Source organism: Aristolochia californica, unplaced genomic scaffold (assembly GCF_029961685.1).
Source record: "Aristolochia californica isolate CCGP_79_NKW_82.1479 unplaced genomic scaffold, dmAriCali1.0.hap1 SCAF_16, whole genome shotgun sequence".
NCBI lineage: Eukaryota > Viridiplantae > Streptophyta > Magnoliopsida > Piperales > Aristolochiaceae > Aristolochia > Aristolochia californica.
Genome location: NW_027181837.1, coordinates 17,326,833 through 17,341,780, shown reverse-complemented (window position 1 = coordinate 17,341,780; position 14,948 = coordinate 17,326,833). Strand labels below are relative to the sequence as shown.

The 14,948-nt window shown below is 39.1% G+C and overlaps 1 protein-coding gene across 3 annotated transcripts in view; it reads left to right on the top strand.

The window, feature by feature from the left end:
* The window catches only part of LOC137953632 (formin-like protein 20), a 43,015-nt gene that overhangs the window by 13,579 nt on the left and 14,488 nt on the right, over window positions 1-14,948 (top strand). For all 3 annotated transcript variants that reach the window (XM_068801080.1, XM_068801082.1, XM_068801081.1), the window contains exons 6-11: window positions 3,698-3,769; window positions 8,077-8,175; window positions 8,338-8,379; window positions 11,277-11,357; window positions 11,444-11,494; window positions 11,620-11,701. In XM_068801080.1, coding sequence (XP_068657181.1) covers window positions 3,698-3,769; window positions 8,077-8,175; window positions 8,338-8,379; window positions 11,277-11,357; window positions 11,444-11,494; window positions 11,620-11,701 — 427 coding nt within the window. The remainder of the gene's footprint in view (window positions 1-3,697; window positions 3,770-8,076; window positions 8,176-8,337; window positions 8,380-11,276; window positions 11,358-11,443; window positions 11,495-11,619; window positions 11,702-14,948) is intronic.

Below are 14,948 nucleotides of genomic sequence, written 5' to 3'. Positions count from 1 at the left end.
GTTTGATCCACCATGGTTGCTGAATTCTTTTTTATTTAATAGCCATACCAAAACTTGGTTAGAGATTTGCTCAGTCATAGCTTCAACAAAGGAGGTTTTGATATTGAATTTCCTCTTATTTCGCTCTTTCCAGAGTGCCCAGATAATATGACCAGTCGCCTCTGCACGAAGCAGGGCCAACCGCATTTTCACGCTTAGCGTCAACAGTGAGACCACGTCGGATAGAGCCATTATTTCTGATTCACTGGTGATGTTTTTTGCAGATTTATACTTTGATCACCAGCCATTTCGGCCCTTTTTCCAACGGGTTAACCTTCAGGTTATTCCATCAGCTGCAACTAGTTTCATCGAGCTCCCCTTCTCTACATGGGAAATTGAAATTGCAGCCCTTGGTCTTCCTTTGGATCGTGTTCCCGGCCAGGATGGATTCAACGGAGAATTTTATCGTCGTTGTTGGCCCTTCATCAGAGAAGACATTTCTAGTATGACCCGCTCCTTTTATCAGCATGGCATCAAATATAGGAGTATCAGAGCCTCATTCATCGCCCTCATCCCTAAAAAAGATGGGGCAGAGCTCCCATCCGACTTCCGGCCGATCAGTCTCACTACCAGTGCATATAAAGTGATTGCGCGCCTCCTAGCTAGTCGTCTCAGGGCAATCCTCCCTATTGCCATTCACCATGGCCAAAATGCTTTTAGTAAGGGAAGAAACATTCTTGATTCAGCCATGGCATGTCATGAACTTAGTCATCACTTCAAGGTCCGAAAGCTCCCCAGATTCATCCTCAAGCTTAACTTCGAAAAGGCATTTGACAGAGTTAACTGGAAGTTTCTGGACACCTTCCTGGGGAAGATGAGATTTGAAGAAAAATGGCTCTTCTGGATCCAAAGCTGCATCTCCTCTGCAAGCTACTTTGTCCTTCTCAATGGCACAATTTGCGGGTATTTTAAGGGAACTAGGGGAATCAGACAGGGAGCCCCCCTCTCCCCCCTGCTCTTCAACGTAGTGGCAGAATACCTATCCTCCTTGATCTACTCGGCCAAGAACATGGGATGGCTCCTACCCACGATTGATTGCACAACATTTGATATTCCGATTCTCCAGTTTGCAGATGATACTATTTGCTTCGGGGTTGGTACTATGGATTAGATCAGAAAATTGCGTGCCGTGCTGGGATTATTTGAATTGGCTTCTGGTCAAAGCATAAACTGGGGAAAAACCACTCTCCTTGGCTATCATACTGATCTAGCTGAGCTTCGGAATATGGCGGACTATCTGGGATGCTATGTGGGAAATATGCCAGCTACGTATCTTGGGCTCCCACTTTTTGATTCTCGGCCTTTGGCGTCACTATGGTCCCCCCTCATTGAGAAATTTGAAAAGAGGCTAGCCACTTGGAGGGGTAAGGCGTCTCACTCTCCTCAAGTCTTGTCTGGCGGGGCTACCAAATTATTTGTTATTATTCATGCACTGTCCGGCCTCCGTTTGCTCCAAAATTGATGCCATCCGTTGACGATTTCTGTGGAAGGGTTCAGAAGATACCTTCAGATACCATCTGGTCAGTTGGAAGGATATTTGTATGCCCCATAATAGGGGAGGATTGGGCATCCGGCCTACAAAAGAAATGAACACAACTCTTATGCTCAAATGGATTTGGAATTTCAACAAGCACAATAGTTTATGGAAGAATATGGTGAAATTCTACCTTCAGTTTTCGGGTGCATGGTGGAGAGAGGGTGGCGCTGTTCGCCTCCTATCCTCGATATGGAAAACAGTTTTCAAGCTCCTTCCAGTATTCAGAGATGCTACCGCATTTCACACGGGCAATGGAAGGACCCTTCTCTTCTGGTCGGACGAATGGTGTGGCCCCCGATCTCTCTCAGAGGACTTTTCAGGGCTGTATAGGGTGGCAAACAACCTCTCTTGCTCTGTGGCTGATTCATGGAGTGATCACTCGTGGAGTCCGTTTTGTCAGGGATTATATGATGAGGAATCGTTGGCTTTTTGTTCTCTCCTTACTAAACTCAACAGTACTATTATTCGAGAGTATTCAGTTGATAAGTTGATTTGGAAGCCCAGTAATAATGGCCGATTCACTGTCACTTCGGCTTACTCTCATATCAGAAAGCAAGACTATAGTCCTCATGAGCACAAGGCAAATCTGGCTTGGAAACTCTTAGCGCCAAGCAAAATCAAGTTCTTCGTGTGGTCAACCAACAGAGAGCAGATTCTTACTTCGGACAACCTCCATAGAAGAGGTTTCACTACCCCCGATCTTTCTTGTCCCCTTTGCGGTGAGTGTGAAGAGACAGTCCAGCATGTCCTCTTACACTGTCGATTTTCGTGGCAAGTTTGGATGAAGATCTTTCAGAAAATCGGGCTCCAACTGGGGCTACATCAGGACCTCTTTGGTACCTTTGAGATGGTTCGAGGGATTCTCCTTCCTCGACTAGGCAAGTTAAGTCTTTCGGCCTATCTTGCGCATGTTCCATGGTGCATTTGGCTCGAGTGGAACAATCGGAGATTCAATTCCAAAGCTAGTACCCCAGACAACACAGCTTCTCATGCCCTTGACCTCATCTCGAGCTGGCTTCATACAAAGAAGGATTTTGCCACTCTATCAGGGGTTTCCCTTCGGGAAAATTGGAATTTGATTCCTCACATGTGTGGCCCTAGCAAAGCTCCTAGAATGGCTATCTGGGATCCTCCCCCTTGTGACTGCATAAAGCTTAATTTTGATGGTAGTGCTATTGGATGTCCTGGTCCAGCAGGAGTTGGTGGTATATTCAGAGGTCACAATGGAGACCCCATTCTTTCTTATGCTGGTCCGGTGGGCATTGCAGATTCTAATACTGCCGAAGTTAGTGCTCTACTATTCGGCCTCCAAATCTTCAGGGATCATCTCCATGGCAAGTTAATCATTGAAGGAGACTCGAAGACGGTTATTAGTTGGTGTTCCAAAGAAAGCCTCCCCCCTTGGCGCTATTGGCCTATCAGTGACATTGTATCTTCTATGCATTGTAATTAGAATCTCATTCCTAAATCAGCCAACTCTTTGGCTGATAAATTGGCAAAATTCGGAACTTCCCAGCAATCTCTTACTATATGGGAAGGGTTCCCTCCTTTGTAATTTGCTCTTTTGAGCTTTTGTCTTAATAAAAATCAGCATCATTTAAAAAAAATAAAAATGACCCACACAACAAGATATTAGCATTTTACCTAGCTTTGGGAGGTTCGAGTTAATGAGTGATAGGATGGTGTCGGTTAGGTTCCCGGATGCACGGTATTGGAGACCAATTTTGTTTAGAAGGGTCGACTAGACTAGGTGGGTGAATTGGATACCTACTTCCAAGAAGAAGAGAAAAATGAAGGACAAAAGGAGAATTGCTAGAGTAATAGGGGACGATTGACTTGCTCAATGTCAAACCCTTTTTTGTCTTTTGATTAAATCATAAGCATTACATACAAAAGCCAGAAATAATCTTCTGTCTTGTAATGCATAAACAGTAATGATAAATGATTATAAGCCTCTTCTTGCGTTATACTACATTGTTAGTTGGTGCTTTATGCCGAGGGTTTTAAATTTTGTGCAGTGTGGCATATACTGCTATAAACATGTCGTGGCTTTCCTAATGCACAATTTTGTGTTCCTTTGTACTAATATGCTACTGCTGCTTCTTGTCTGAAATTTGCTAGATTGATTTAAGGCGTGCCAATAATGTTGAGATTATGCTCACTAAGGTGAAAATGCCCCTTCCTGATATGATGGTAAGTTGTGAATTGTTTAAATTCAATTGTTTATTTCCTTGCTTGCTTGGAGTAATTTCAATTAAGTACCAAACATTATCATTGTAATAAGCATCTGAGAGTAGTTACAATTTTAATTAGAATATAAATAGGTTGGCTGGATTCACTGTAATAAAGCAAAATATCATGCAAATTATGAAAAATTATGAGGCATTTGATCAAAGTTAGTGGTTCAGTTCGTCTTGGGAAGGAAGTTTATGAAGTGGACAGTTTGGTCTTGAAGCAATATGGCTTATCCTTTTAGTAAATTTTGTCAATTTACTAGCTTGCCTTATGGTGTTCAATAGGTACTCATTTTTTATTGAAATTTGCAACAATGAAAGAGATGGAAGAGATTAGGGTTTACAAATCCCTCTTCCCTATTTATAACTTAAATCATATAAAAAATTCCATTCATACCCCTTGAACTTGTAAAACCTAACAATCTACTTTTTATATGAGATAACTTTCATACAAAATAAATAAAGCTTAATTAACTCAAATTAGCTTCTCATACTCTCCCTCAAGTTGGAGCATATAGCTTCAGCTTGTTACATAATTTGTCTCATACTCCCTATATAAGCATAAAAAAAAAATATAAATTTTGATTTAAAAAACTATTGGTCTATGTGGCTTCAACAACTTCAAAATTTGTAGCTTCTATGGTCTTTGGCTTTTAAGCTTGCATTAAGCACATGTATAAGACGCTTTTCCCCTCAAGCCAGGGATTATATGACAATGATCCCAGGTTGAACAAAAAAAGAAAAAAAAAAAAAGAAAACTTCAAGAATCATCTTTCTCCGCTTCCTTAATAACACACCATGTGGAGGTGTCCTAGGAATAAATACTAAAAGCAGAAGTGGATTCTCTTGATCCTGTCTGGGCAAATCTAAGAAAAGGGTAAAATGACACAAATAAGACAATTGAAACTAATACAAGAGATTTCAAACACATAGTAGTGATAATAATCACAAAGTCACAAAAGGTAGTCACAAAAGGGGCAGTAGAGAACCCACTTAAGGGTAATAATAAAACCCACATATGGGTAAGAAAATGTTGCTAAGGATAAAATCACTCGAATATAGCAAAATTGTAAAATTGTATAACAAGGAAGTAAAGGGAAGAGAAAGAAGGAATAAAAGGGAGAAAAGAGGGAGAAGAAGGCTATGTAGAGAGCAGCAGCCATTATGGATCAATTTGATCCCTAATTTTTATTATATCACTTAAGTGAAAAAGACAACCAAAAGGACAAAACTGCCCTTATATATAATGCATCAACTGTTTACATCCATATAAATTCAAAAGTGAAATAGAAAATATAAGAAGATTGATGTACCACTATCCTAGGACCTTCACAACCAATAGAAATCATGAACATACATGTTTAATGACCAAAATACCCTTGAATCTATATTTTCTTATTCCCCTTCAAGCTAGAGTATAGATATCAAAGATTACCAACTTGTCACAAAACATCGAATGCTCCTGTCTTCCAAGAGGTTTGGTAAAGATGTCACTGAGTTGTTCAGATGATTTCACATATGGTGAAAAAACCTTCCCTTGCATTACAACATTTTTGATTTAATGACAGTCTACCTCGATATGTTTGGTCTTCTCATGGAAGACTGGATTGCTTGCCATAAAAAAGTGTTGATTGATCGTCACACTTCATAACCATAGGCTTAGTAATGTGAAATACTAACTTAACAAGAATTTATTTTATCCACGTGAGCTCATTGGATTATCCATCGGTCTATACTTTACTTGCGCTAGATCTAGCTACTACATTTTGTTTCTTACTCTTCCAACTAATTAAGTTTATAGTACCCAGTCGTAGACCTTCTATCAATCTTGGATCCTACATAATCAATATTTAAGTATCTTAACACATCAACCCTTCTATGGGGAGTGTATAATAAACCTTTTTCAGGACCTCCTTTCAAATATTTTAAAATTCTCTCAGCGGCCTCTAGTTGTATTTTGCATGGATTTTTCGGAGGGGTAGCAGCATGGCTCGTCTATCTCCTATCTCCCGCCCCCAGGCAGGATAAAACCCTTCACCACACCCAACCTCCCCCAAAAATTAATCTTTTAGATCAACTCCTTGCCACTCCTCAGATACAACCTGCCGACACTCATCCATCTCTACTCCAAAAAATGCCATGCCCCCTCTATCCTACATTTGGAGGATGCCACGTGTCCTTTGGATACCCCTTCCGTTCCTTTAAATTTAGCATCCCTCCCAGTGAAACTCAAGCTTCTCAAGCCCCTTTTGCGCTCTTGGGCCCTTGAGCGTCAGTCCTCCCGTTCGGTGGATAAAGCTTCCTCCCTTGCTCAGGTGGCTATCATTGACACTGAGGAGGAGTCTATAAGCCTGACCTCTACTAAATCGACTCAGTGCTTTGCTCTCAAGGGGAGTTGTAGGACTTCGATCATTGCGATCTTGTGCATTGGAAGCAGCGAGCTCGGTTTAAATGGCTTTCAGAGGGAGATGCCAATACAAAATTTTTACATGGTGTGGTCACTACCAAAGAAGAGCCAATCGTATTACATCGCTATGTGTCAATGGTGAAATTACCTCGGACAAGGCCCTTGTTTCTAACAATTTGGGAGCTTTTTTGTAGATCTCTACATTGAAGGTCAGACAGTTTGACCCTTCTTTCAGCGATTTAATCTTTTGGCCATCCCTGTTGCAACCGCCAGTCCTATCGAGCTCCCCTTTTCCCTGTTGCAACCGCCAGTCCTATCGAGCTCCCCTTTTCTAGTTGAGAAATCGAGAAAGCAGTTATGGGGCTCCCTCTGGATCATGCTCCGGGCTCGGACGATTTCAATGGCGAATTCTACCGACACTGTTGGCTCCTCATCGGTGAAGACATAGCTCACATGGTTTATTCGTTCTACCACTGGGGCATTGCTTTCAAGAGTATAGAGGCTTCATTCATTGCTCTTATTCCCAAAAAAGTCGGGGTAGAGCTTCCTTCAGAATTCCGGCCTATTAGCCTCACCACCAGGATCTATAAAATTATTGCGTGACTTCATGCTAACCGTCTCCTAGCTGTTCTTCTGATTGCTATCCACCAGGGGTAGAGTGCTCTCATCAAAGGGACGAACATCCTAGATTCTGTCATTGTTTGTCATGAGTTTCTGCATAATTTCATGACCTTGAAGCTTCCCCGATTTGTTCTCAAGCTTGATTTTGAAAAGGCATTTGATAGAGTCAATTGGAATCTTTCTGATATTCTTTTGGAAAGAATGGGATTTGGTGCTAAGTGGAGGTTCTGGTTTCAAAGTTGTATCTACTTGGCCAGTTATTCGGTGCTTTTGAATGGTACAATGTGTGGTTATTTTAAAGGTTCTCGGGGCATTCGTCAGGGGGACCCCCTGTCCCCTCTGCTTTTCAATGTGGTGGCGGAATATCTCTCCTCTATGATTTGTTCGGCCAAGGGATTTGGGTGGCTTCTCCCCACAGTTGATTCAATGGCTTTTGATATCCCGATTCTTCAGTTTGTGGATGACACAGTGTGGCTCGGTGTGGGCACCATGGTTCAGATCAAGAGGTTGAGAGTTGTTCTTGGTCTATTCGAGTTGGCTTCGGGTCAGAATATTAATTTGAGGAAAACCACTCTCATGGGGTATTCAGGAATCATAGTAGAGAGACTACTTTTTCCTATGTTGGGTGAGTTGGCATCACAAATTTTTACACTGTGGAGGTGAATGCTTGTCATTTTGGGTTGAAGATTTTCAAAGACTATCTTCAAGGAAGCTGCTGATTGAGGGGGACTCTAAAGTGGTCATCAGCTAGTGCTCTAGTTCAGTCTCACCCCTTGGTGGCATTGACCAATTACTTCATCTATTGCAGATATTGTATATTCTATTTTTTGTACTTGGAACCACATTCTTAGGTCAGCTAATTTTGTGGCTGATAGGCTAGCTAAATTTGGAACCTCCCAACAATCTCTCATTGTTTGGGACAGTTCCCCTCCTTGTAATCTTGCTCTTTTAGGCCTTTTTAATATAACTCAGCACTATTTAAAAAAAAAAAAACTTGACATGTTTAACAATTTTTATCTAAAATATGGTTAAACCTAATTAGCACACCAAAAAGCACACCAAAAATCTGTGTTTAGGCAAAATGAAAAAAGGAAGGATGTCTTGAGTGTTGGATCCAAAATCAATATTTGCTGCATAATGCAGATATGATTGCCTTGCTACTGTTGGGTGTGTTTGCACTTATCTTTTTGTTTCTATACTGTTGACCATGCAGTGGGCCTGTTTTCATCTTTTTGTAGGCTGCTGCATTAGCTCTGGATGATTCACTTTTAGATGTGGATCAGGTGGAAAATCTCATCAAGTTTTGTCCATCAAAAGAGGAAATGGAACTTTTGAAGGTGGGTTTATGTCAGCTTTCACCATCAATCTTCATTTCCTTGGACTTCTCTTGATTTTGTGTTTTTTTTTTTTTTTTTTTTTTGACATTGTGCTTGTTTTATCATCTAGTTGTGATACAAATTATTATTGATGACTTTTATTTGTATGTTCTCTGGACTCAGAATTACAACGGGGACAGGGAAAATCTGGGAAAGTGTGAACAGGTGAGTATACTTGTTCGATTGTGATGTATTTTGTTGTATGCATTTTAAATGCATGTGATGTAGTGCATTGCTCAATTGTGGAGTAAAAGCTGAAGAATATGAAGATGGAGTATTTCATCTAAACAATTGAAACTTTATTGAAGAGGGAAAAATAAAATAAAAGAAGATAAAAGCAGTAGCTTGCTTTTGGAAGTTTCTTTTTTGGGAAAGTACTCACATCTATTCTGTCTAGGGAAAATCAGCATGTTTCTACTTTTAGTAGCTTTCTAGTTTGTCAACAGTTCCAATTAGGAGTGTTTTTCAGGAAAGTCTTTGGGTGGTAGTAATCTCCACTAGTAGTAGCTAATTTTAAGTCAGTTTGTTGAATTTCTAGTAAAGAGAAATACTTAACTGACTTGATTATAACTGAGATATGCCAAGTAAAGAAAGAAAAAGGCCGTTAAACTGAAAAATTCAAATGCGAAGAACAATAAAGGAATAAACTAAAATCACCAACAAGAATCCATTAACATATGCCAAGTGGAAATAAATCTCAAGATTCTGCAAAGAAATTCCTACGCATTTCTTCGTGTATGCCATGCTAAATGTACTATGTAGAGTATGACACTATTGTATGTGAAGAAGACTACATATTTCACAAATCTTACCATAAAGAGCCAGTAACAGCCATGAAGGAGTCTTCTCATAGGAGAACCATGAAATCACTGCTAGAGATTTGCTTTCTACTACTTGGGAGTTGCAGACCTTGATTGATGTGTTTAAAGTTCTAATGAAGCAAAGAAAAGCAGTCAGTGGAGATTAGAACTCACCGAAACTTCATCCACCTGAGTGCTGTGTGGTACAACTAGGAATGTTGATGGAATCTATTCTCCTTCATTCTCGATTTTGGTTGATTCTACAAATTCTGGATTGAGCCCAAGGTTTAACACAAAATTGAATTTTTTTTGTTCTAGTCCCTATTGACTTTCTAAATAGCATCTAACGTCTTGTCAACTCTGTAAACAACACAACAAAATTATGCAGAGCAGTATTGATGAACTTTCTCATGTCTGTTTTTTTCACTAATTTTCATTGCGTAGGTTTGTTTAAATCTGATAACTTCAATGTAGATTCATACACCTCCACGGTGAAGGATCAAAGGTAGTGAATCTTGCTTCATATTGCCCTATGTGGTGGGTTATTTCCTTGCTCAACCACTTTGTCCAACCTAAACCTGTTATGATCCTGCGTATAATCCGAAATCTGACCGTGCCTGTCGAGAGCAATTGCTACCCTATTTCCAATCAAAAGGACATCTTGACTATCAGCATGAAGTCAACCAGACGTCATCCTTGGCTCATGGGATTCTCCCTTCCTTGGTTATGGATATTCATCATTTCTTACCTCTCTATTTCTCTTACCTATTTGAAAATATCAGATGATTACTCTATTAAAAGGTATTCCTGCGATCTAAGTTAATATTACCGGCAGAAGTTGTTGGACACAATCTACCACAAGTAATTATAGTCTATTATGCCCCTCTTATTTGTTGAAATAATATCAAACATATGATGATTGTGAAGAAGCTATTAAATTCACAACCTCAATAGTTTCATCGTCCCTTAAATTCCTTCTAAAATTAAAATTCCAAGCTCCCCCAGCATACGACTCAAAGACTGAAATTTGGTGATTCCTAATGCTTTGACACAAGAAAGGTAAAGTTATAGCTAGAGGTGATCCATCTCAGCTATAAATTAATGGATTTGGAGACGAGGTATGCTAGATCTCCTACTCTCTCTATTCACTTTTCTCTCTTGCACTTTCGCTTGTTACTTTTGTTCTTCTGCTTGAGCCAAAACCTGACTCTATCACCTATATTTATTGAGAGGTAATATCCCACTTTGATAAGAGTTAAGAAGTGTTGTTGGTTTAAATGGTTGAGCAATAAGTCTGCTAAGTGCCTAGTAGTTTTTAGATGAAACTGAGCTTAATCCAACAGTGGTGTGAGAGCAGGATGTTTGTATGGGTCTAGACCCAATATGTGCTTTTTTGTGAGTTTTGTGTCCTGTTGTGCGTTTTTACGCATATCTCGGGCCATATGTAAGTTTGGAGGTGAGGCGGACTGTTGAGTAAGAATAATCCCATATTGATAAGAGTTAGGAAGTGTTATTTTGTCACGATATTGAACAACAGGCCTCCTAAGTGGCAAGTCATTGTGGGATGAAACTGAGTTCAATCCAACAAATATCTAGTACCTTCAATTAAGTTTGACTTTAATCGTGACTAGATGCTCAATTGGAAACATTGTTTGCAAGTATCCATGAATCCATTGTCTTATTTCTTTTGATAATATGATATGAGTATTATGAAGTCTCCATTGAGACGTGGCCATTTAGAGTGAAGAGAATTTTTCACATGTGAATTGATCAAATACGTAAAACCTAAACCCTTTAAATTCTCAAATGTGATTCGTTTGCATATAGCAGCAATTTTAGCCTGTAAGTTGCATGGCCAACATAATTAAAAATGTGATCGTAACAAACGCATTAAAGTAACCAAGGTCACCAAATACAGGAGAATCTTCTTAATTGGGCCATTCAAAGAGAGTGTTTTCTCAAATTGTTGACGAAATGATTGAGACTCCCAAATGAAAGTTTCCACTATTGTCTGCAGAAAAAAAAATCTTACTAGAGTTTTTTTTGTAAGCACTAATTCTTTGAATTTTGTAATGAATAGTTTTCTTTTGTTTGGTGGGTGAAAATGTCGTTACTGAAGTCCTTATATATAGTTTTCTGTTTATGTGTCCTCTGCCTCCTTTTTTAAATCTAGAAAATGTCTTGCTTACTTTTTCTTCCTTTTAATTTTATTATCAATTGTTAAAGAGATGAAAATTTTAAAGTTTCTTTCAATTGTTTTAGTTTTTTCTGGAATTGATGAAAGTCCCTCGAGTGGAGTCAAAGCTGAGAGTATTTTCTTTCAAGATTCAATTCAACACACAGGTAGGATGGTTCTTGAGTGCTGTATAAGATAGTAGTAGAGTAACATAGAATGTTGTTTTGACCTCCATACTTTTGTGTTTTTGCAGATCTCAGATTTTAGGAAAAGCTTAAACATTGTGAACTTTGCATGTGAAGAGGTGATGTTATACTTGGTTATTCACCTTTTAAACAAAAAAAATGTTATACTTCGTTGTTGTGTTTTTCATGCTTTTGCTCTTTGAGGTTTATCTAATGCATGGTGATTAAATTTTGTTTTCATCAGATTCGTAACTCATTGAAATTGAAGGAAATTCTGAAGAAAATTCTAGTTCTCGGGAACACATTAAACCAGGGAACTGCAAGGGGTGAGTGGAGTGTGATCTATTGTTTATCTGCCTTTGGTTAATTAGGAAGTAGCAGACAATATGAGAAATCTTGAAAAGAATCTACGTATAGGTTTTCCTTGTCATTTTCTGTTTTTGAATGTTGATCCCCCACCGTCGGAAAACTCAAACAAGACTTGACACTAGAAACAACCTCTCCATCCCAACCCATCCACATTGTGCATGCTCACACACCCCCATGGCAGATGAGCGAAAAGCTCAATCCACCTTGTTTTTTTTTTAGAAGAGAGAAGCAGATGATCTTCTTATGTATAGATTGTGTTTGAGGAATCAGATGTTGTTTTTTTTTTTATGAAATGTAATTTTATTAAGAGAACAAAAAAGGAGCTGACTCTTGACAACAAGCGATTGCAAGGAGGCTCCTTGCTTGGCTAAAACATCAGCCACATAATTTGCTGATCTCGGAATGAGATACCAAAAACAATCAAAAAGATCGGAATGAGAGACCAAAAACAATAAAAAAGATTGACAATATCCAAAATTTCAAAAAAGGCATCCCAAAGGCAGAATCAGATGTTGTTTTTGCTAAAACATTTTTCTTTCTTTTCCCAACTATGGGGATTCATAAACCCTATAGGGTTCTTAAGGGACTACCTTGTTTGTTTTACTTCCCTATCAACTGGCCTTGCTTACTATTTGGTGAAAACTTTTGCAACCTGATGGTTTCGTTTGATTGTTGGGATGGTTTGAAAGATAAGGCTGTGTTGCTAGTTGTTGCTAGGCCTTATGTTAAAGGTCAGAGGTATTTTGGTAATTTTTGTTAAGGAATAGTCCCACATGGATTTGTGAGAACAAAGATCTTGAGTTTATTAATTGGGAAAAAAACTTCCTAAGTTGGCTAGCCATTTTGGTATAGGCCATAGACCCAACTTCACATATATTAGAGCAGGTACTTGTATGTGGCCCTCCACCCAAATTATCCACATGTAGACCCCAGGGCCTACACGTGAAGGGGAGTGTTAAGGAATAGTCCCACATGGATTTGCGAGAACAAAGATCTTGAGTTGGCTAGTCATTTTGGGATAGGCCTTGGACCCAACTTCACAATTTTACTTTAGGTTATTATGTTTTGACACAACTTTATCTTTAAAACCAAAATACCTCTGATAGATTTGATTAGATAGAGGTGAATTAGACATGTTTACCGATGTGATCTTTTATAGTTTCTTATTACTATTTGATGGTTGTAATTGAATTACTTAAAATAGGGGCATTATTGTCTTTTGACATTTTAATTACCTAAGTTATCAATAATAAAAGCAGTTAGGGATCGACTTGAGTTTGTACTCCAGAATTTCTCTCAACATGAGTTGCTTCTCTCTTTCTTCTTCTTCTTCCAAAATTCCTCCCTTTTCATTATGTTAGTGGTATCAGAGCAAGTGGTCTGATTTCTGTTGGTCTTTAAACAAGAATTCTCTTCTTCGTACATTAACAAGCCTTTCAGGTAGGGGGATTTTACAAAATTGCTGTTGATTGAATGTAAAGGTCAAGCTTTTTTTTGTTTATTTTGTGCCATTACCCTAGGGTTAATGGCTTGTGCTGTCAATGCAACAACTTTATGTGGTATTTGCGCCCATAGAGGGTTGTTAGGGTCTACTCTTGCCTATGCACATAGCCCAGACATCGCGTTTGGCTATGTCATAAAAGTTAGTGTTTTTTTTTTTTGAAACGGTAATGATTTTATTTCAAAAGAGAGCAAGAAGATACATCAAGGGAGGCCTTCATTTTTTTTTTTTTTTTGAAATAGGGTGTGAATATATATTGCAAGATGAAAAAGTATACATACCTAGCTAAGGTGGCCTTCCTCCACAACAAGTTGTTTGAGGGAATCGCCATGTTTAGCCTAATTATCTACTAAATGATTAACAGATCTAGGAATATAATTCCATTTACAATGCATTTGGGTAACTAAAGTGCAAATATCCTCAAATAATTCCCAATGCCGCCAAGGAGGTTTCGAAGACTTCATACACCAATTAATAACAACTTTTGAATCGCCTTCAACACAGGGAGGGCCCTCCATCTTTTGATTGAAGAGTTTTAACCCATTGTACAACCCGTGTAACTCATCACTGGTTGAATCAGATATACCAATTGGTCCAGCGTATGATAAAAAAAGATTCCCATTCTTGTCATGAATCACTCTACCAAATCCAGCCGACTTAGGGTAACCTAACGCACTTCCGTCAAAATTTAATTTGAAATGTCCCAACGGTGGTGGAGACCAAATTGTCATAGGAGGAGGATGCGACGGGAAAGACATTTCCGTAATAAGACGCCAATTTTCACGCAAATTTGATCCTTGTAAGTTACGAAGTTCCTTCCGCATGAGTACCCAAGAGGACACTTGCCCAATGATTCTATTGCACAGAATTTTCCAGGGAAGAAATTTTTGTTTAAATTTTCTGTTGTTTATCTCTTTCCATAGATTCCAAACAATGTAACCCACACAACAAAAGATTAATATTTTCCCAAGTTTGGGAAGATGAGCACTTGTAACGGTGAGTATTGTGGAAGGTAATGATTGAGATGGGCAATATTGCAATCCAATTCTGTTTATGAGTTCGGTCCAAACCAAATGGGCATGCTCGCAATGTAAAAGGATATGGTCAGCAGTTTTAGGAGAGGAATGACAAAAAGGGCACAAGGGGTCCGAAACATTGTTTCCACGTCAAATTAATGAGTCGGAGGTTAAGATTTTTTTTCGGCGTGCGGATATGATCAGCAGTTTTAGGAGAGGAATGACAAAAAGGGCACAAGGGGTCCGAAACACTATTTCCACATCGAATTAATGAGTCGGAGGTTAAGATTTTTTTTGGGCATGCGGTCCAGATAAAAAACTTTGCACGAGGTGGAATATGTAAGGACCACGCAAAAGCAGCTGGATGGACTGGTTGATTTGCTTGGAGAGAGATCAAGAAGTGATAGGCAGAAGCAGTAGAGAATGTACATTGCCTGCACGGTGTCCAGATGAGTGTGTCTGGAGAGTTTTTGATTCTTACCGCTGAGAGACTTGTGTCAAGTTCTGCAACTTCAAGGGCTTCAACGTCTAACAAAGCTCGTTTGAGATCTAAGTTCCACTCACCAGAGGTAAGCCTTTGTGCAGAAACGGTTGCATCTTGTTCTCTTGCCAGGCAATATATACATCCATGACTAACCTTGAAACTGCTTGGTGTACCCACTAATCTGTCCAGAATTTTGTATGGCT